Raw genomic sequence first — 23,566 nt, 5'->3', positions numbered from 1 at the left:
AGAAGCTCTTTAAGGAGCTGCAGTCAAAGTAAGTGTGATGAGGGGGGAAGGGAAACTTACCAGAACAAAGCCAGGGAGGAAAGGGAAATGGTAGGCCCAAGTTTGAGGAAAAACTGGCTCAACATGTGCCTGAGTGGAGGAGGTATTTATACCCAGTGTACCTTGGTAGGAATTCTCTCTCTACATCTCAGGCCAGCAACACCCACCCACAGGATCAGAGCAGAACTGGGTTTCTATGATTGGCTGTGGGCGCTGGGCTAGTCACCTCGCTCCTTTTAGGCTGGAAGGAATTTTTCCTGCACTGTCACATTGATCAGATGGGGTGGGTTTCCCCACAGCTGGTCAGGGACCCTGTAGAGACAGGGATAGCGGTTAGATCAATAATGCTGCAACACAGTAGGCAACAGGTTTGGCAGATATCCTGTGCAAGTATTTGTTGCAGAAGGGATATGGTTCAAGAATAAACAGGAGACAGATGAGGGTTTGTGGGGAGACATCTCCTAAGGAAATTAAGGAAAGGGGGTTGGGGCTGTAATATCTGGTAGTGCAGGGGTGACAACCTCCCCACTTTTCCCCAGACCCTCTTAACCCTCATACAAAGGGATGCTGGTGGGGTCCCAACAACAGGCTGCCAGAACCAGGATGGGAAGCAGGAGGGCTGATGGCCGCCCTCCCAGATAAGTATAAATGATTAAGGAAATAATGATGACCTACCTGCATGGTACAATTTATTGCTGGTTGTTCCGACATAAGTCAAGTGAATAAAGTTGTGGCCTAATTAAGCCACATCCATTGTGTCTTATCTTTCTCTCAGCTGTGACAATGGACTGAAAACCTTAACTGTGCATTTTCCTTTGGTTTTTATTCTCACTTATTTTTAAAATCTTATTCGGGGAAAGATTTTGGCAGCAGTGACACACCTAAGTGCCTTTTGTCTTGGCTATTTAGTTTTCTTGACTTTAGTTCCCCCTGATGTTCATGAGCCTGAAACACAATGGAGAAGAGCATATCAAATGCTTTAATTTTTTTGAAGACTTAGTCTCTTTCACCAGACGACACCAGTCAGGATGTGCCCAAACACAGAAGGGTCCCCCCTGACACCATGTCTATCTTAGGGACATTAGACATGGCTTTTCCATTTCATACATCGATCATAATCTACTGTAACAACTGCAGTAAGTGACAATCTTCTCGCACATTGACATATTGAGCAAATCAATACAGCAAATGGGGGTGGTGGCGGGGATGGGGGTGAGGGTTGTTTTTAGAAAATTGTTGTCTGGGAAAGTCTATTGCTCTTCCATGGGTCCTACAGCCACTTTGCCCTTAGAAACTGAGGGCCTGATCCTGAGAGATGCTAAGGACCATCAACTCTAGACCCATGTGCATCAGTTCCCTCATGTGACCCTTGGGAACAGAGCTGGTCAGGATTTTTTTGATGAAACAGTTTTTTGTCAGACAATGGTGATTCACACCCCACCCCCCAATCCCCTTTCCTACAAAAGAGGCAGTTTCGATAAAACTTTTGTTGGGAAGATTTCTCGGGTCCAGAGTGGAATTTCTGAGAGAGACGCCCCTCATTCACCTTGTACATCCAGGGACAGTGCCTTGAAGAACCAGGTTATTGGCTATTCTGGGGTGGGCCCTCTTGGAGTTGTTCCCCTTTAGATAAATAATTATTCATTGGAGCAGGACTGCCACATACTAGTTATGTGACCTAACTATTGGGCAAGAGAGTCAGTCTCTCTCCAGCCCAGGGAATATTTAATTATTCATACACAGGGGAACAACTCCAACTGGAGAGATTAAGAAAGGGCCACTGAGATTGACTTGATAATCCAGAGGCTAGGTCACTGACCTGGGATGTCGGAGACCTGGGTTCAAGTCCCTACTCTGAATCACGCAGAGCAAGGATCTGAACCTGGTTCTCTCAGGTTTCCTGCATCTCAGGTAAGTACCATAACAGCTGTGCTCTTGCTTATAACGGACTAGGGTGTGCATCTTATTTTTCATGAAAAGCTTCAATGGGCATTAGTGATGGGGAATGAAGCAGAACCCCACTTAAGGCAATGCATGATACTGTCACCAACTGGCTTGTTCTTTCTCCTCTCACACTCTCCTCCTTCGAAGCCTCTGTTAGACTGTTCCTCTGTCTGTGATGTCTTTCCTGTGCAGCTCGCAGGCAAAGCATCACCAGTCTGATTCGGGACTGTACACCATGCAGTGATTATTCTCAATAGGAATGACCAGCCCTACAATGATGCCATCCTGATGGCACATACATAATACACCGCAATCTCCTTCCAAGGTTCTGCCATATAACTGAGTGATATAAAGCTACTGCCATCTACTATACTTTGGCTTCCCCAGATACACCCACCTACATCATCTTAATATCCCCCTACAACAACCCCCATCTGTAATTTTCATAAGATATGTTAATATATCTAATAATACTTTGTGGTACCTTACACCAGCAGACTACATCAGAATTTAGTCTTCCTCCAGCCTATCCCTGACTGCCACTGGCTTTCTGTGTCAAGTGGTCAGGTCATTTTTCCTCTTTCTGGCTCAGCTTCCTCTTGTATCAAATAGAGATACCACCTTGGTGAAGTACTTTCATATCTGTGTGTGAATTAGGGATTTCTTCCTAAAAACTAAGATAAAATGTTCTCCCACCATTCTCAGATTCACTCTAAAAGCAAAGATCATACATACATTTCCATAACATAAATAATATCCATTCAGTGGACAAAGCTCTCTCTAGATATATATTAACTGGGAGGAAAGCCCTGAACCCCAGCTTGCCTCTTAAATCCTTACTTAGTCTTTCTCACTGAATGTGTGTCTGACATGTAAGTGCCCTTGAAACAATATGGTAACGAGTGGGGTGAGGAATACATTTTCAAAGGGAGCGGCTATCTGAGAGATACAAAGGCCACAGAATGTTATTCACATTTTACATTATCTTATATTTCTTACATTGGAATGAAAGTCTGTTTCAGATAAAAACAGTTAAATGGACATACATTATTTATAAGCATTTTAAAATGTTGGAGCCACCATTCTAACAGATATTGCAGGCGGTTTATTACTTTTATGTGATATTAACAGAAAGGTAACACATAAGTCATAGGATCAAGTTCTATTCTCTTCCGCCCCCCCTGAGAATCATCCATATTCTACATAAAAGCTAACTCGATAAGCAGAGTGTTCTGCCAGTACAGTTAAGGAGATAGCCTGACAGTGTCTTGCCTGTCCTGGAAGTCACTCTGAAGTGCTTCACTCAGGGCTGGCTCCAGGCACCAGCTTAGCAAGCAGGTGCTTGGGGCGGCCACTTAGGAGAGGGGCGGCAGGTCCAGCTATTCAGTGGCAATTCGGCGGAGGGTCCCTCACTCCTGGTCGGAGCAAAGGACCTCCTGCTGAAATGCCGCAGATTGTGACCGCGGCTGCTTTTTTTGGGGGGGGGGGAAGATGGGGGGGCTACTTGGGGCAGCAAAACCCCTGGACCGGCCCTGGCTTCACTGGTGAAACAATCATCCAGGACATCTTACCTGATTTGCTTTTTGATGAAGTCCTGTGCTCTGCACACATGCCTCACTTTACACAGTATGTATTTTAAACTAATGCAATCTTATTAGTTAAACAGTACTGCCTCTCTTTTGTTATAATGAGTTCGGAAAAGCACAACATATTCACATTCAAAAGGGGTACAGATTTACTTCGCCCAACAAGTTTGTTTATTTGTTTTAAAATATTTTCTTCTAGCAGGAAATGAACTAGCAACAGGATTTTCAAAGCAATTTTACTATGAAGTTGACAGATGATATTTGTAGGGCCCTCAGTTTAGACGGGTGGATAAGTGTTGAAGCTAGCAACTATCTGGATGTCAGGGCAGTTCTAGGCCTATTTTTAGCTAGGTAAGTGGCTGCATAAAGGGAATGTTTCTACCAATTAAGGATGGACAGAAGCCTTGCAAATGGAAGGGTTTAAAATTTTAGATCAAAAAGCACTCTGGCTATTTAGGCAATTTACAATATCTTTAGATCTTTCATTTGTAATGAGTCATCATTTGTAGTACATTCTATTTAAACTCATTCTTCTGTCCTTTTTACCTTGTATTTTTTTCTCATTTACTCTTTGCTCTATAGTCCTTTCCTTCTCTGATTTTACCCTTTTAGGCACATTCTAGACAATAGAAAAAGAGTTTGCAGAACATTTAACATATTATTATTTTAAAATAATCTTTCTGATACATTTGGCCTGGGTTTTCTTTGCTCTTTCTAACAGGAATGGCTAAACACTAAAAACTGGTCCAAATCCCAGTTCTATTATGGAATCAAACCAAAGTGTTTTTAAGGTTCAGAAAGGTTTGGCCAAGGAGCATCCCACCTCATTCCCCAACAATCTAGCTGATAAATCAGTCAACTTGGGCAGTTTACACCTAGCCCGTTCAGCACTCTTCCGCCTGCAACTTCTGACAGTCTCTTTCTCTTCATGAGTCCCCAGCTTGTACGTTTACCACTCCTTCCCTACAAGTGCCTCAGCTTGGAAGACTATCAGAGGGAATCCAGAAGGACTCAACTCCTTCTGTTGGGCCTACAGCCAAATGCACTTAAAATTTGACAGCGCTAGGGCCTGTCCATCAATTATATCAATGAGTGTGGTAGACACCAGATACTGAAAGAAGAATCTGGCAGGCAACTCTGGCGGCATAACTGATGGGCAAATGGTTTGAACTGCACAGCTGTACGGGGCCCAGCATAGACACTAGAGTTCTACAAGGTCCTGAGATAAATCCTTCAAAGCTGTCTGTGTTGAAGGAGTTTATAGAGAAGCTGAAAGGAGGTGCAATTGGAGAGACATAGGACAGTCTTTTCCTGTTCCCGATAGAGAGGAAGGGGGATGAAGGACATTTTGGAAGGAGGACTAGTTGGTTGTTCTGTTGGATATCATAGAGAGGCAGAGAAATAAAACAGCAGGAATGAGGTGGAGAAGAAATATATGAATAAGAATTCAGAGTTCTGGTTGTTTACCTCAAATTAAATTTACCATCACTTCACTTTATTACAATAGGGAGGATGAATTGCACAATAATGCACCACTTTTATACTATGTCTTTCATCCGAGAGTCCCAAAGTCCTTTCAAATATTAAACCGCACGACAGCCCATGTTTTATCCCTTTACTAAGGATGGGGAAGCTGAGGCATGGAGAGGCTAAAGGACTTCCCCAAGGTGACACAGTAACACAGCCAGGACTAGTACCAGGAAGTTCTGACTTCCCCCAGAAGTCTTTGTGTCACACAGGAAGTAGTAGAGTGCCATTGTGGATCCAGGGTTTTACAGCAACTCAGCTATTATTCTGCAGCGTGGCTGCTCTCCTTGTGACAGGTTAACGCAAGGGAAGTAACTCAAGGGTAGATCACTTGAGTTAACTCTGTAGTGAAGGTGAAGCCCCAGTCTCCTCCTCTCACCAACTTAGATATACCTACCACCTTACATCATGAGGTATCCTCCAAAAGACACACAGACGTGACCAAGAGAACAAGAACGAACAGTTGTTATATCTGATTCCTTCTACACTAATAAAATATCCAAGATTATGTAAGACAATTACGTATTTCAGGGTTCTCACTGTTACCTGCATATTACAGACCATTTTACTACCACTCTAGGTTCTTTTTTTTAAGCACAAAGGACAGTGTTGTTACATCATTTTCATACTCAAAGAACCTTAAGCATAAAGCCACAGGATGGAAACTGGTTAGTAGTGTGAGGATGCTAGTAACACCTTAGATCATTTAAAAAGTATTTTACATAGTATTTTGCTATTTAAGACACTTATTTTTGGTGGGTTTCACCCTATCATTTTCTATATTGAAATGAGGCAAGTTCTGCAACATATGCTGTATGCACTGTAATAACCCCATGAAGGGATCGTAGATTTTATGGGGGAGAAGAGAGATTTCATACTCTCAGCTGTTCTCTACTTTACAGCAAATTTGCCAAACATTAACCTCCCTAGAGAGCTGCACTGCAGGTGTTATGACTCAGCTTTGTTCTGGATGAAGTCACTGTCAAGTGAAAGCAAACTGTTTGTTCCTAGTAACATATATAGTGAACTCTAGATACAAGTTTGAGACAAAATTTCAGTTATTTCTCCACCATCTTTACCATTGCTTTGTTCAGGACAGATAGCAATCCTAAAGAGAGAAACTCATTATTTAAGAGAACAGAAAGATAATAATCCAAATGACACTAACCTCTAAAAGCAAGAGAAAGAAATTCACTAGTCTGGTGGACTATGAAGTGTGTGAGTGCATGTGCATGCATACACACACTAGGGTTGCCAGGTGTCTGGTTTTCAACCGGAACACCCAGTTGAAAAGGGACCCTGGTGGCTCCAGTCAGCACTGTTGACCAGGCCGTTAAAAGTCTGGTCAGCAGCGCAGTGGGGCTAAGGCAGGTTTCCTGCCTGCCGTGGCTCTGTGTGGCTCCTGGAAGCAGCGGCATGTTTCCTCCTCTGTCTCCTATGCGTAGGGGCAGCCAGGGGGCTCAGCACACTGCCCCCGCCCCAAACTCTGGCTCTGCAGCTCCCATTGGCCAGGAACCATGGCCAATAGGAGTTGTGGGGGTGGCATCTGTGGATGGGGCAATGTGCAGAGTTGCCTGGCAGCATCTCTGCATAGAAGCCACAGGAGGGACATGCTGCTGCCAGGAGCTGTTGAGGTAAGCGCCGCCTGGAGCCTGCACCCGATTCCCCTCCTGCTCTCCAAACCCCTCGATCCCAGCCCAGGGCACCCTCCCGCATGCCAAACCCCTCATCCCCAGCCCCACCCAAGCCCACACTCCCAGCCAGGGCCGGCTCCAGGCACCAGCTTATCAAGCAGGTGCTTGGGGCGGCAACTCCAGAGCGGGGCGGCACTTTCAGGTATTCGATGGCAATTCAGCAGAGGGTCCCTCACTCCTGCTCGGAGCAAAGGACCTCCCGCTGAATTGCCGCAGATCGCGATTGTGGCTTTTTTTTTTTTGGCTGCTTTGGGCGGCAAAACCCCTGGAGCCGGCCCTGCTCCCAGCCAGAGCCCTCACCCCCCCACCCCAACCCTCTGCCCCAGCCCTGAACCTCCTCCCACCCTCCGAACCCCTCAGTCCCAGCCTGGAGCACCCTCCTATACCCCAAACCCCTCATCCCCAGCCCCACTCCAGAGACTGCACCCCTAGCCGGAGTCCTCACCCCCTCCCGCACCCCAACCTCCTGAGCCAGCCCAGTGAAAATGAGTGAGCGAGTGAGGGTGGGGAGAGCGAGCGACAGGGGGGAATGGAGTAAGCAGGGGCGGGTCCTCAGAGGAGGGGCAGGGGCGGGGCAAGGGTGTTTGGTTTTGTGCGAGTAGAAAGTTGGCAACCCTAACACACACACACACACACACACACACACACACACGTACGTGTCTATAAACACTGTAGAAAATAGGTGACCAGAGTAATAGTGCCTGGGTACAGCCAATAAGTACCGGGGTTCCATAACAACCAATGAAGCATGTTTTTAAACAAAGAATAAAACTACAGAACAATAACAATCTAGAGCATCTATGCCTTTCTTACAAACTGCATCTAAACTAAGGCTAGTGATTTCTCTAAGGGCCTCAACTGCTACAAGTACTAGACAACAGAGTTGGATAGGGTAAACATTTTTATGGTTAGTTACATGCTGCCCACCATGCTGCCTGTAATTAAGGCCTGATTCAGGAAAGCATCTTTATTTAGGACAACCACTGAAACATCTTAATGGGATAGAAGCACATACTTACATGTGAACACTTCTTCAGGGCTGACCTGAACACAGATGAACTTAAGCATGTGCTTAAGTCTTTCCTGAATCATGGCCTGAAAGAATGTTGTTATAATTCCTAGTTGGAGACAAACATAATTCTAGTTAATCCCTGCTTTCTGAACCTATGAAAGGACTAAAAGATCTCTCTCTCACCCACCATACTATCACATATTCATCCACTGGGATGTCTGGAAAGTGAAGCTTGTTAAAAAGGCCCTTGGCTGTTCTGTAACGGGGATTTATGCTTGTTTCAGAAGAAGTAGGCTCAGATATTGTCCATGCAAAGGTATTTTTCAGTTCCTTGTTAAATAATTTCACTGTTTAAAAAATAAACTACAGCATCAAGCAACTGGACTGAAGTATATTACATTTAAAAAAGTGTGGCTTGTTGATTTTTTATATCTAATTATCTGGTAGTGAGGAGAACTGAGCCTAAATAGAAGTTACAGACCCCACTTTTCTCACTGCCAGCGACAGATTTTCTCACCTTATGCTTTATCTTTAATACAGTGCTAATGGCAACATTTCTCACTTGGGCTATTACACACCACCTGGTAGATGCACATTATGATGCACCAGAAGAGTGGCTGAACTAAAGGGCATCTTCACTTTCACATTCTACACCTGAAGTAAAGTCATGTGGGTCTGCAATTCATCATCATAATCCTCTGATTAAACATGACACATTCATCCTCAAATACCCATAAAAAAAATCAGGAGTTATTTGTTCATTTTGGGCTATAATCCATCATGGAAGGATATTTACCATGCCTGTGCCCTTTAAATTCAGTGTTGAAATCTCGCCAATACAACTAAGGGCTATGGCATTGATCGTAAATTAACCAGTATTTTGTCATCAAGAACAGAGACAGGAAATTTGAGTTTCACAGAAACGATCATCAGTTAATGTATCAAGCATTTATATTAGAGTTTTTTTTTCATAAACGTTCTGTGTACAGCAAGCCACTTACTGTGACTCAGACAAAAGCAATTTATTAGTGCAGGAACACAAAATTACTTGAGGCCTCCCTGTCATTACTCAACAGGGAGTCATTTTAACTGTTTGTTTTTTTAATGGAAGACTAAACGTTTTATGCCAAGAAAGACACTATGGGTGAAACCCTGGCCTCATTGATGTCAATGGCAAAACTACTTTGATGTCAACAACGCCAGGGTTTCAGACAATACTGTATCTTTGGGCAGATGTAAACTAAAGGGCATCTCTCCACACACCCACAGATTTCACTCTGGGGGAATTGTACCAACAGCTCCATGAGCACAAACGCTCACAGACGTGAATCTCAAGTTTGCAGCTGAAATACTGGCCAGGGCATTTTCATGAGCACTCACACCAGAAACTTGATTATTTTATTCTCTGTGCTGTGCACAGACACACACCCAACACCATGGTAGCCTTACAGTATTACATGTGGCCCCCATCTTGTAACTGACCCTTCAGGGAGTCCCTTTGAGGTCAATGAGATTCCACATAGGTGGAAGTGCTAGTGAATCCTGTTGCAACACCAGGCCAAATAAGTTATACTCATCCAGTCAGGAAACAGAGAAAAAACAGTATGACTTTACTGACCAGTAGCAGCTAAGTAACACAGCCTGATTACTGAATGTGGAAGAGTAGGCCAGAGTGCTGTTAAACTGACAACAATGTTGCTTAATCATTTTGAATAATGTATAAATGTGAGCATAAAAATCACACTCTGCTGAGACACTCCACAAACAGAAAAAGAAGATATTAGTCATATTACTTGTTACAAACCGGTTGCTCAGCTATACTTATGAAAGCGAGATGTGGGTGCTGAGAAGCATGGCTAAGGGACAAGAGGGACAACATGCTCTGCAGTGCTCTTAAGTGTTGCTTTGAAAAGCATCTGCTGCCAATGGCACTACAGTTGCATGGTGGGCCTGGCTGAGGATCTGAACCTGCTTCCCCAAGATGTCTCACTGCTCTCCTGGGACCACAGATTGTCACTGGGCATGTTAGCCAGGCCCCATACCTAGAGCTCAAGGAAGCACCAACTGCAAGGTCTGTATCCTGTCATGTTCCTGCCAAGGTTCCCTGAAGTACCTTCCTGCTCCCTGTCCCTCCTCCCTTCCCCACGGCCATCAGCACAATACAGAACAGGTGAGAAATAATGCTACCACCAAAAGCTCATGTGCTGAGGACTATGTAAGGCAAGTGTTAATCAAATTTCCATTTTGGGTTACTTAGTTTAAATTACAGATATATTCCTTTTTATAGCCAGCATTTGGCTCTGTTCCAAGAACATTTTAAGCTAATTTAAAATCACTAATGAAGAATAATTTAAAGTGTCATGAAAGTGAGGTATATATTTTTAATCAGTGCTTTGCATTTTGTCACTCTGTTTTAGTGAGAAATTAAGGTTTTGTTTTTGGCTTTGTTTTTTAACCTCTTTTATTTCTACAGAGTGTGAGAAAGTTGTCAGTTTCCTTGATTTTTTTGCCATCCTGTTTGATCTCTCTGGCCATATCTGCCTGGGTGGACCCCCGTGTCCACTTACGCAGATGCACTTGTAGAATCAGGGCCTAAGTTCACATTGGTTTTGGTGACAAACAAATGAATAGTTTTGATGGAAATGAACATATTATCCCCTGGCTACTGTTCAGGCCATCTACCAAGAGAAAAAAGGCAGCTATAGGGTAGGCAGTTTGTAACACACCTGAGAGTTAGCCAGGCACCCAAAACATAAAGCTATAGTTGAGCTGTATTTGACTATCCACCTCAGAGCAATCTGGCAGTATCTCTATGACATTATGTAGTTTCTTAGCATAAAAGGAAGACATCACAATAAGCTGGGGGAAAAGTATTAGGTCAAGTTGTCACACGCAGAAGAATATTACACGTCCTATTTCATTTGTAGGGACATTAAATCTCCTGAAGCATATGGCTAACTTTGGAATCTTTCTACTTAAAACAAAGCTCATGAAAAAACAACAAAAACAGGAATATAAACAGATCTCTTTCAGGCAAACAGTCACAGCTGAGGATCGTCTCTGGCAGAATACTGAATTGTGGGGTGGGGGGAGACCCAATTCCTTGAAAATGATCAGAATAGTTTCCTTCTTCACTGCATGATAAATTCAGCTGCAATTAGCATTTAGTACAAAGCACTTTCTGTGGGCTAATAATAGAAGCTGACAATACAAAGTGTACAGAAGACAGACAGAATGCTATTTTAACCAATCACACCAATTTTGTTAACAATCAAATGAACACCATTTTGGGTTGATTGTGGATAGCCAAAAAGAAAGTTCAGCTGCATATAATTTTCCCCATTTAATAACATTCTAAAGAGTGAGAAATCTGAAGTTTAGATTAAAAAAAACTCCATCGGGGTAAGTTCAGTGTACACATTAAATGGAATTGCTTCTTTTGCTCTTCCATGAATAGGCAAGCTCAACGCATCTGACACCCTTCCCTATTCTTTATGATCACTATTCACCATCAATCACTGAAGCTTTCTGTCAGACCTGCCTGGGAGAAGTGCCATTGCTTTGAATGACTGTGATGTGCATTGATTCTGTTATCAGAAGAGAAACATGAAATGTAGTATTATCAAATAATCCTGCAAGAAAAAGTCTTATCATCATTACATAAAATTCCATTACATCCCAATCTCCTCATGCTATTTAGGTTTCCTAAACTAAACAGCAGCAGCTACTATACCTGAGAATAAAATAATCAGATAGAACTCAAATTCATGCACTACTTTTGAGTTAATCTGACTTACAGTAAATGTTAACAACAAACAATATCACCTTCTGCATTTGCAGGCACAAAAGGGGTGATAGGTGATGCAATAATAAGCAGCTTTATAGAATTTGCCACAAGTTTCCATTAATTTCTGCACCACTCCCTTTTTCTCCTGCATGTACGCTTGCCTTTCAACAGTCAAACAGAAGAGCAAGTAAATGCACTGGTGGCATGATGTACAGCCATCCAGTTCTGAAAAAGCATTTCAAAGTTAATGTTTTCTTACCTTTTATAGAAACCATGAAGAGGCTGGAGACATAAAAACTGCCAGTAATCCAAGCAGAAGGCCTTCAACTTCAGCATTTTCAAATAGTTTTACTGCAGCAACTGTAGTCTGGAGCTAGGTTTTTTGTTTTGTTCTGTTTTTTTTTAAAAGACAGTACTTTTTTTTTATTTCGAGTTGACTGACTCAAATACAATTCCCCCCGCCTTATTGCTGCAGCATAAGTGTTTCTAATTGCTACCAGTGTCTGAAGCAACCCATCCACATGGCAAAGCACCTGCACAGTTACCCTACTTTAATACAAAGAGACAGCACAAAGGCTAGAAATTCATTTACTGTGCTCTTTGATCCTGATTTCCAAATGCCTCCAAATACAACCAATGTAGCTGTTATTACACAGAAATCCCACTTCTCCTTTTTGCTATTTTAGGCCATTCTGAAAGCTCTTTGGACAAACAATTAGTATATATTCCAGTTAGGATTCTTGATGGCCCCCTGGAAAGCATCCTTGAAGCTCACAGCCCTTAGGAAAATGCAAGCAATTATCCTAATCAGGTCTGAGAACAACTGCCCTATAATCACAGTAGTGTTAACATCCCATCCTATGGAAACTCCTCAGTTTTCTAGCAGCATTCAACTGTTTTAGTCAGCTCCTCTGGTGTGAATCACATCTGTTCCATTGTCTGCCAGCACCTATGAAAAATGTGGGTTCCCTTATGACAGGGGGAAAAATGACAAGCAAAAGTGTGGATCCTCCCCACTCACAAAATAAATTATGCTTATCTTATTCCCAACACACTTAGCCAGTTAGGTCTGTGTGAAGAAAAACTAATCATCTGAACCACATGGTGCACAGTGGGGCAAGCTCCCAGCTATAAAAGCCAGCAAGATAAAGCCTTGCTGAGATAGGCTGATTCCAGTTGCTAGGGCAACAGAAACACATTGATAAAATCTAAAATGGAACCTTGATGACAGCTTTTCATTGGCTTGCAGGGAAATAATGTCTCTGTAACAAGCAATGCTCAGGCACTCATAGCAACCTCATCAGCTGAGAGTGAATTTGAGGCTGGACTAATGAGCTGAAATGCAAAATAACAGCTAGTTGTCATTTAGTTACAGTGGAAATCCAAACCCATTTTTATTCTGAAGGGAGCACAGAAGCAATTAGCGGTGAGCTGCTTTAAGAAAATAAATGTCAAAATTAGTGGCATTTTCTATTAAAATCCTTTGGCTAGAACAGGCATGACAAAAGCAGCTTTCATTTTCTGCCTTTTCAGAATGTCAAATCATTTGGACTCTTATCTTTTAAGAGACACTATGGGGCCCAATTCTGCCACCCTTTTTCACTTTGACCAGTAGCTTACTCCGCAAGCAGCTCCACTGATTTCAGTGGAAAAAGACACTATTCAGTGGAAACAAGGATGGCACATTTGTACCATATGTTCTGGGGGGAAGGGAGAGCTAAGCTTGCAGAATATCTGTAGCAAATGATAGGCATTACCAACAAAAACAAATGCCTTGTTGGAAAGGCAGAGTGTAACCTTGTTTTTTGCATTCAAACTGCTGTGACTTTTACTCTTCTACTAGCTGTGATTTTGGTAGTGGAAATAGGTATATGCAGACTTCTCATTTTGTAGAGTTGTTTGAAAATACATCAATAAGAAGACGCTAGGATACATTTTTCAAAAGTACCTAAGTGACTTAGGAGCCTACATCATAGTGAACATCATCAACAAGGCTTAGGCTCCTAAGTGATGATGTTCAGTGTGATGTAGGCTCCTAAGCGCCTAAGTCACTTTTGAAAAATATTACCTGTAGCAGTTTAATTTGACATCGTTGTAAAACAGTTTGATGTTCTAAAATGAAGGTTCTTCTGCATTACGGCATATCTAATTCCCCAAGTGCCTGGATAATAAACTATATTTAGGAATTCTGTGTTTTGGTTTCTGGTATTACTCAGTCACACTCTCTCTGTTTGCCAACTTTCATGCCGTGCAGCTTCTAGAAAATTGCTTCATACAGATTTATTTGAAATGTGACTGCATGTATTTCAGTAAGAAACAATTGTTTCATTAACAATAAAATAAACACAAACATTAAGGGGTGAGGACATGTGAACCAACTGGGGAATTCTTGGCAGAGCAGGAGGGCTGTGAGGATTCCATCCCGCTCTGCCCCAGGGACTTTGTCCTTTCCCCTGGGGCTCCAAAGATTGCCACAATCAATCACCGGGAAGTCCAGACTTTGGCACACTAGTGGGAATAGCTGGTCATCATCACTGCATCAGTGGAGACTCCAGACACGGACACGTAAGATCCTGCTTGTCTTCCCTTCCCTTGTGTGTTCTTTTCCGTCCCACTATTATTCCTCCTCTCCCCCCTCATTCAGATTGCCATAAAATCTGATCCTGTGGTTAATGTACCAATGGCTCCAGCACAGTGAGAGGAAACATTCCAACCAGCTCTTGGCAGTTCTGTCCAGAGTAAGAGACACTGGTAAAGGAGAGGGACCAGACCAACCAGATGATATCTCATCCTCCTGACTAGGAGAAGAGCCAGAGTCCAGAGCACTGCTGTTGCAGCTGACCTGTTGACCCTCAGTCTCCGTCTGACCTGACCCGGGAATCCTGAGAGCAGCATCAAAAGTCGTATTTCCTCCACTTTTATTATCCTGTCTCTTTCTCCCCCTCATGTCTGTCTGTTGGTCTGTTAAAAACAGGAAAAGTGACCATCCTTCACATCTCAGAACTGAGCAACACCACAAACCCTTTCCTTCCCATCAAGAAGGGTTGCCCAACTAATCAGGGGAGACTAATGGATGCCCTTTCTTAAAAAGGGACTTTGAGAGGTTTGGTTAAGATTGTTTTATGTAACCATTCAATTTCAATTTTGACCTGCATTATAACGCTTTTTCTTTTATGTATCTTAGTTAATAAATTTCTAAATTTTGTGCATGGGTTTCTTAGTGTGTTTGCCAGAAGACTAACAAACCAAGGTCTCTATATACCAAACCCTAACCTTGTTTAAAACAGTTTAAGGCTGGACACTTACAGGGTCATGTTAACACTTTTGACTCTTTGGGTCTTTGTAACTCGCAGAAGACAGTATGAACAGGATGCACATTTCTTTTAAAGGAACCGTATCATTTTCTCCCCCGCAGTGTTTATCCCTTATTATTTTTTTCCCACTGACTGTGAGCTTGGTACTGTAGAAACGATCTTAGAGAAAGTACAGCTGGAGTTGTTTTACTAGTTATCTTTGAAAAGCAGACCCCTATAACAATCCTACATAATATGATAGCCAAATCTTGTGGTCCTTACTCAAATGATGCTCCCACTGACTTATTAATCTGTCTATTTTCAAGCAAGGAAATTACGCAGACATGTTAGAGGAAAATTAAACATATTCTTTTTTTCCATTCCAGCTTTTGAATTTGAATGAACAAGAACAGCTCCCATATTACATGATAGTTTTACCTGAGTACGGACTGAATTTCAGCACCACAGGGATTGATACCTAATGGCAAACTCTCCCCTCTATTTCACTGGTGCTACTTCACTGACTACAGCTGAGTTAGATCACTGCAAGGAGTGGGGGTGTTAAGGAGAGGGGAATTTGGCCTTCTGTTGCTAATAGAAACAGAAACTAGAAGAAATTGTCAATTTTGTCCAGATAAAGATAAAATAAATGAATCAAGGGAAACTATTAACATTTACTTTTAGGTTTTCCGAAAACTGCAATATTTAGTTTCTTGCTTGAAAAGCTCAGAAAATCCAGCAAACTCACCCCACAGTTTAAACAAAAATTATTCACTAGGATCCCAAGCAAAAAGGGTTCTATCAGCCAGACTATTGAGCCAGTAGGACACCATCAAAACATTTGCTCCTGAAATGACACAGCTTTCAGAAAACACTTCTTTTTCCTGCTCATACTGTATGGCAATTTCTTTCTCTGCTAGTGATAACCTTTCCAGAAGAAATTACTGTGTTTCTCCCCTTAATTACGTATTTTTAAATCCCGAACTTTCAGTGAGTAAAAGCTACTTGTCTATGAAATTTCTGACAGCAACTAATACTGATTATCCTGTACTGCATGCACAGAAAATGCTAATTAGGACTTTTATAAAGGAAAACCACTATGTTCTCCACATGCTCTTCATCTTTTCCCCTGGAAAACAAGTAATGAAAAACATTAAGCTTCCTCTCACGCTCAGCCTAGATATAAAACTGGTTCTTTGAAAGAGGCATTTTACTGCTACTTTCTTTGTCTTAGAATTCATAGGCCTAATCGTGTAGCAATTTTTGGATGTGGTGCAGCTTCAGCATTGTAACCCTAAGAGAGCACAGTGCAGCATCTCCATATTCATTTATGGTTTCAGTGTGCGGAGGCAGGTCTGGCAGCAGTGTGCTGAGTGCTCTAACCGGCCCTTCTAAAGTGGCCGTTAAAAAGACTGGCAAACTTGAAAACATACAGTACAAAATCCTCCTTTAGTGATGGTTGTCTTGACAATCCATGGAGTAGAGAGGCTGCACTCAAACATACTACTAGTGAAATAAATTGCTCTATAAAATAAACACAGCATGAACTTAGAGCTAGCTACACTTGCTTGCATGACGATAGGACAGCCTTGAAAATTGTCATGAAAATTAAGCAATCACTGAACCCCACTTTACATGAAAAATTTATGTTACAAATTTGACTGTTTATTTAGGCATCTGAGCATCTTAAAGCTTAATGATATTTTACTGGCCCAGTAGAATTACTCGCTCACTCAGGCAAGTGGGCAAATTCAATTTTGCAAGCCTGCAATAGGAGATCTCTAATTTGCTTAAACCTTGCACAATTCCAAGAAGCAATATCTACCCTGAACAGCTTCAAGAATGCGATTAGCCCTGGTTTAATGTTGTGGAGCTGAAATGTGGCTTGGGAGTAAGAAGGGGCCGTTATGGTGTTCACTTTGTTTCACAGCCTGTGTGCATCAGCCTTGGATGAGACTGTTGGGGAAATGTGGACTGCATTCTATGTGGCAGTCTGGTTGTATGCATTTGGGCTGCTGGATGTGCAAGGTCCTATGTGGCTACAAAGGTCCTGTAATGACGTCTTACAGGCCTAAAGCCACCACAGCTCAAGCCTCAGAGTACACACAGAATAAACATCTATTGTGTAAAGGAAATGAGTCAGTCTCCGTGTTAGAATTCATGTAGTCTCCTCACATAGGGTGTAGGAAGAATTTCCTAGGCTCCTTGAACAAAGTATGTAAGGATGGATGTTTCTGTGGTTAAGGCACTGGAGGAGGATTCTAGAGATCAGGTTTCTATTCATGGTTCTACCAGAGTTCTGGTCTGACAAGTGGAAAGTCATTGAAATCTCTCAGAGCCTCACTTCCCCACTGGTGTAATGGAATGTAAAACAAAAAGAATATTTCTCTACCTCATGGGATGTTCTGAGGATAAAGCCACTGATATTTGTGAGGTGCCCAAACACTGCAGTGATGTGCACCATAGACAAACATGTAGGTTAATGAAGAAACCTCAAGTTTTCCTTTCTGTTCAGCATTTCAAGAGTAACATTGAACAGAGTAATGTTCTAATACCCCCAAACAGATTTCTTTTGTTTTAAACAATTCTGACATAGGGTTACGTGATCCCACAGACACACAATTTAGCTTGACATTATCCTTCATCTTCATTTATTAGGGCTCTGTGGCACCAAATCATTTTCAGCTGAAATAGCAGGGAATTCATTGTGATGGTTTTTGCTCCTGAATATCTTCTCCATGCCCCTATTCTTTAAACATCTACAAACCACTGCAGATTGCTTATGATAAAAGGAAACCCTGAAGTCAGACACAAAAATCAAGGCTTGAATGCTTTAATTTTGGAAAGACTAGAATTCAGGGTCTCAACTGATCAATGGGTTCAGGGTCTAATGCTAAGACTCAGATATTAGGAAACCATACCACATCAGATACTGGTGGAAGACGGCAGGGCCCACTTCAAAATGTCTGGATGCATAGGTCAGTTGTTCTGATGCAATATATAGCGGAGGACAACTTATGCAAAATATAATACTTACTGCAAGACAGCATAACAACTTGCATGAAGGCCCCTTCATAAAGAACATGAGCAGAATTATAACGGTAGTAGTGATATTTTAATTATTATGGACCTAAATCTAATCTCAGGTACTGTCATATAAATCTAGACTAATGTAGTCAAAGGAGTTAATCCAATGTAGTCACAGGACACCCTTTGGTATGGAATTTGTATAAGACTAAAATAAAAAATCTAATCAAATGAAGGGTCTGGATCTATGATATTCCGGTGCAACTGAGCTCAGAACTTGCCCCCTGGTGTTCGATACCAGACACATACAAAATGCAAATGGTACTAGATGTTCTCGCAAATGCACAATGCCTGGCATGCAGAACTAGTCACATCTTCTTAGAAGGCAGATCTGTTTTGTTAGTGGTGGGACAAAAGACACCAGGAAGGTATAGCACATGGACATGCAGGCAGCACAGTGTCCCTGGAAGAATATTGTGTGTCTGTTAGGAAATTCAGTGTGTTAAAAGAAATCATGTATCTAGTGGTACAAGTAGATTTTAACTCATACTGATACAGTACCGACCCCCTGCCCATCCTCACAAAAAATGTTCCGTGACTAGAGCCCTGTGTGGATACAAATTTATACCCATGGATGCGGATATCCCAGATAGAAATCAGTATCCATTGAACTGCAGGGCTCTCCTGGGAACTACAGTGGTGAAAGGAGCCGAATGTGGGGCTGCCACTCCCAGGAGCCAGTGCTCCGCGCTGGCAGCTCCTCTGTCATAGCTGTATCACCCCTAGCCCTGCCCCCAGCCCTCCCACGCAGCTGCATCTCCTGTCTGGGGTCTGTACAGCCCCACCGGAGGACAGGGTTGGGAGTGGACCAGGGGGCAGTACAGCTGTGCCGGAGAAAGGAGCAGAACGTGGGGCCACCGCTGCAGTTCCCAGGAGAGCCCTGTGGATCAGTGGATACCAATTTCTGACCGCGGATATCCAGAGGTATAAATCTGTATCCACGCAGGGCTCTACAATTCATTCTTGAAAATGTGTCTTTCTGGTATGGCGTACCGGCAATAAATGTCTTAATGGTATGGCGTACCTGACCATACCGGCTTACTTGCACCACTGCATGTACCTTATTTTATGCTCTACCAATGGTAGATTTGTTTGGGCAAATTGATGAGATGATGTCCACACCATGTTCAATAACAGAAATCTCTCTTTTGCTTCCTCCCATTCTGTGACAGAAGAGCTTTAAGAATCAGCGTCATGGATTATTTTATTAGCACTCCCAAATCAGGCCTACTGACCCTATTAATACACACTAGATTTTGCAAGTTATTTCTCCAGTATCATTTAGCCCTTATATAAAATAGCTACCTTAGAGAAACTCCTAGATAAAATGTAAAACTAACACATCTTTTCCTGATGGCTTTGTTCACTTGGAGCTCTGGAACGGCACAAAATGCATTTGCTAGTAGTTCAAAAGCAGCAATTAAAAAAAAATGTCATCTTGAAAAAATTATGTACCCTTGCCTTAGCTTGGAAAAATAAAACATACAAGAAAACAATGCACAACCCCCAATTGTTTTCCCTCAGTTATACCATGAAATGGAGGCATACATTTACTGCAAAGATGTGGACATATCATGCCCTGTGTGCTGACAAATTTTGTTTTGGAGGCAGAGGAGACGGGAGAATTGCAAAACCTTAGTGACCTTGGTTTGGTTTTGCGAGATCAAAACCTGGGCTTGGTCTCAATTTGTAAGGTTTTTTATAACTCTCCATCTGCGTACATGTTCTTTGCAAAGCATACCTGGAATCACTGACAGTTTTGAGACAATAAAACAAATATTGTCATGAAAATCTGTTTACAATAGTTCAGTGAGTGGCTTTATATAGAGTTTTGGTAAAGGGAGATGAGCAGAAAAGGGAAAAGCCCTAGGATCTCCAATCATAACTATTGCCTTTTTAGAGTGCCTGGTGATAAATATACTATAATAGTGCCAGTTGTGATAAGACTATTGCCTGGAAATACAAGGATGTACATCAGGGAATTTATAGCATCTCTTTGTTAGGAGGTTCAACAAAATAACACTGGGAATTGAAGGTGTAAGTCAAGAAAAAGTGCAATAAGAATAATATGTTAGCAGTGCATATTATTTGGTTCACGTAATATGAACTTACTATCTTTCATGCACCCACTGGGTAAAGATAATGGACATACTGAATATTAATCATCAGGTCTAATTTTTAAAAAGGATTTGGGGAAACAGTTTTATAAAAACAATTATACAAAAATGTCAATTTATCTGTCTCCCCTGTGCATTTCTAAATGGACCCAAAACTAAAGGACAGATATTTTATTAAGAGTGTTATTGACACTGTTCATAAAGAATTCCCCATTCCTTTTTCAGCTGTTAGATTTTTTTCTCCCTTTTCCCTCCATTTACTACTCCCTAAAGCCTCCTCGTTGTCATCTGCCCAGGGGAAGTAATCCCAAAAGACACAAAGTATTGCATTAAACCTGCCCCTCGCACAAAGATTTACTTAATCCGGAACAATGTCTGCTGCAATGATTGTTTCTGGTAACTCCCTCCCAGTGAATGCCACTTCACACACCAGCCACATGATGCCTTGTGCTAAAATAAGGTTGCAGAGCAGTAGGGAAAAGGGAAAAACAGAAACTGTATCCGAGTGATGATACAGACTGGGAAACTGTGTGCAAGCCAATCCATGATTATTTGAATGGCACTGGAGTTAGGACTCAGTACCACCCAGTACTCTTATGCCTGTGATGAGGAGAGTGAAGGGACAGGGACGTTTTAGAAAGATTTTACTGTATTCTTTAGGAACCCATACTCATTCGACCACTTTACTTACAGTAATTCACATGCTTTGAAAACACCAGGAGATTAAATAGCCATGGGGCCCTTTAGTTTGAATTATTTCAAACAGAATGGACAGCTTTCAATTACTTTCTGGTTCAAATAAGGTTAGGCACAGCACCAGCTGCAAAACACATGTCCTCTCACAGACCAACTCAAAAGGCAGGCTTTCTTGAAAACAATCATCAGCTTTTTCTTTTAAGAGAAAGTGATTCTGCCCCAGATTAACCAAACGAAGCATGCATCTTTGATGCATTCTTTAATGTGTAACTGTATGACAAGGAGCAGAAGTGCCCCTTTAATATCTAATGTTAATGGTGCCAACATTTTTTCTAGATTAAATACAGTGATCAAAGTAAAATGGAAGGTACTGCAAAGATTTACATAAAAGCACCTTCTGATGTTTACACACGTGCTCTTCGTGGAATGCCAAGCAAGGGAAAAAACACAGGAATCCAGATGCAACCATCAGCACCACTCATTAAAAAGTGGTATATAACCAGCACAAAAGGCCAAACCTCCCTTCAGCATAGGATGGGGTTTTACAGGAATTAATGTATTTTTTCATATGTGCACACACAGACACATGCGCATGCGTGCATGCACACAAACAATGTGAGTGAGAATGCACGGTGTTTAATGTCGGAAGCTTTCAAGTACCTCATGTTTGTAGGGAGGAGAAAACTATCCTTTATTTTCTCTGATACTATGTGTGAGGTTTGGTAAATAATCAATTCATTAGATAAAGCCTTTCCCAGCTTTGTATGATAAATTAAGATTGTATGCTGTGTGCTTGGTGTTTTGTAATAGAAAAGATGTTGAAGTTGCTATTTGTGTTTTATATTGAATGGATATATTAATTTACAGTACCTTAGTGGATCAGTTGAGATGCTGCTTCTTGTTTCCAACGAGGTCCTGAGATAGTAGCAAAAGAATAAAGTTACAAAATATTAAAACAATGATTTGACAAAGTATTAAAAACACAAAAGTCATCAAAAGTTTTAAAGTGTCAGGTTTTTCTTGCCAGGATTATTACTAGTTTTTAATTCACATTTTTATAATGTCAATAATGTGCTTTTTAAAAAAAAAAAAGAACTTATTTAGAAAAAATTATTGACAGTGAGTCTCATGTTCATAATGGTATATGTTGAAGAAATGTTTTCAACATAGTTAGGGAGACAAGGTGGGTGAGGCAATATCCAGGGCCGGCGCAACCCATTAGGAGACCTAGGCGGTCGCCTGGGGTGCTAACATTTGGGGGGCTGCGACCGCGGCGGTCGGATCTTCGGCCGCCTCTGTTGGGGGGCAGCATTTCGGGGGCGGGACCTTCCGCTGCCTAGGGCAGCAAAAAAGCTGGCGGCGCTCCTGGTAATATCTTTTATTGGAAGAGTTCTGTGTGAGCTCAAAAGCTTGTCTCTCTCACCAATGGAAGTTGGTCCAATAAAAGATATTACCTCACCCACCTTGTCTTTCTAATATCCTAGGATCAACATGGCTACAACAACACTGCATTAAACATAGTTAGGCATTTTTGTTTTACTAGGCATATTTGTGGTCAGGTCTCAATGTTTTAAAAACATTGCTAGAGGGCATATGAAATATACAGCAAAAACACTTGACATTCATACAAACGTACATTTACACAAACTTAAATCTTCTGGCTAAGGCTGGATGAAAAAATACCTTTTTGTAGTCTTTTCTTCCTGTTTTTGTCAAAATCTCTCATGAAAATGTATAGCTTTTTAGGAAACCAAAACAAATTTTTTGGTGTTTGGAAACCAAAGTGGTTTCAAAAACTGATTTTTTAAAATACCAAATTAAAAAAAAACAGGAATAAAATATTTTTAACCAAAAACATTTTGATCTCCAGGTTTTCCTAAATAAATAAATAGATGAATACATGGAATATATTATTGAAATATATTTTTGTGAATAAATTCATTAGCAATGAAAAGCCAGTTTTCTCTGAAAATACTTTTGATGAAAACATTCCAACCAGATCTATTTCGGTGTTTTTTCCATCTGTGTTAGAGGTTAGAGAAGAGGAAGCTTTCATACAGCTCCTACTATTGTTTTATGTACTAGCTGTCAATATATTTTACTTTACTGAACATTTCAGAACACTGCCCTCTGTTATTCAGCCTTGCATTGGAACTGTCAGCAATGAAAATCAGAGCTCATCCCAGCATCTTTGATATCAGCCTAGCAACTTTGGAATAGAAGGTACTGATATGTACATATGTATATGCTGGAACTGAGTAAAACCCTTGTCAGCTTTAAAAATTACACAAATGAACCACAGACAATCAAAATGTATGCTCCTCTCAGAACTCTTGACTTCTTCCCATATAAAATAATCCAAATTAACCAGTCAAATCACATACGTGGACGTGGAACTTGTTCCTGACCTTAACTTCCTTCCACCAACTTGAAAACTTAATGATGACATTAAGTCTCCCCACATGAGTAAGTCCCATTATCATTAATTGTCACCGTTCTATAGCTGCTCCATGTGGAAGCCCCATTGACTTCAAAGAGAGCTCTGTGCAGAGAGGAACTACAGAATTATCACAATGATCATATTAATGGAAAAGCAGAGCTGGGTCTGTGTGGTTTACATGTGCACACTGATGGGGGAGTAGTTCCTTTCATCCCCAATATACCCAACCAGGCAAAAATAGAACAGCTGCATGCAATAAGGAGACAGGCTAAATTCTTCTATGAGAGCCTCATTAAATTTGACTCTTGTACTCTGCTTTCCTGAGACGTTTGCCTGGACAGATG

General features: G+C 41.5%; 1 protein-coding gene across 3 annotated transcripts in view; it reads right to left on the bottom strand.

Moving 5' to 3' along the window:
* IQSEC1 (IQ motif and Sec7 domain ArfGEF 1) overlaps positions 1 to 23,566 on the bottom strand; it is a 688,386-nt gene that overhangs the window by 237,246 nt on the left and 427,574 nt on the right. For 2 of the 3 annotated variants that reach the window (XM_045024040.1, XM_045024037.1), the window contains exon 4: positions 21,653 to 21,697. In XM_045024040.1, coding sequence (XP_044879975.1) covers positions 21,653 to 21,697 — 45 coding nt within the window. Of the gene's footprint in view, positions 1 to 11,848; positions 12,685 to 21,652; positions 21,698 to 23,566 lie in introns of those variants that run through there. The other variant, XM_045024038.1, reaches the window with a different exon arrangement.

This window comes from Mauremys mutica, chromosome 7 (assembly GCF_020497125.1).
Source record: "Mauremys mutica isolate MM-2020 ecotype Southern chromosome 7, ASM2049712v1, whole genome shotgun sequence".
Classification (NCBI taxonomy): Eukaryota; Metazoa; Chordata; order Testudines; family Geoemydidae; genus Mauremys; species Mauremys mutica.
The sequence above is the reverse complement of the archived record's forward strand: the minus strand, read 5'-3'. Positions and strand labels throughout refer to the sequence as shown.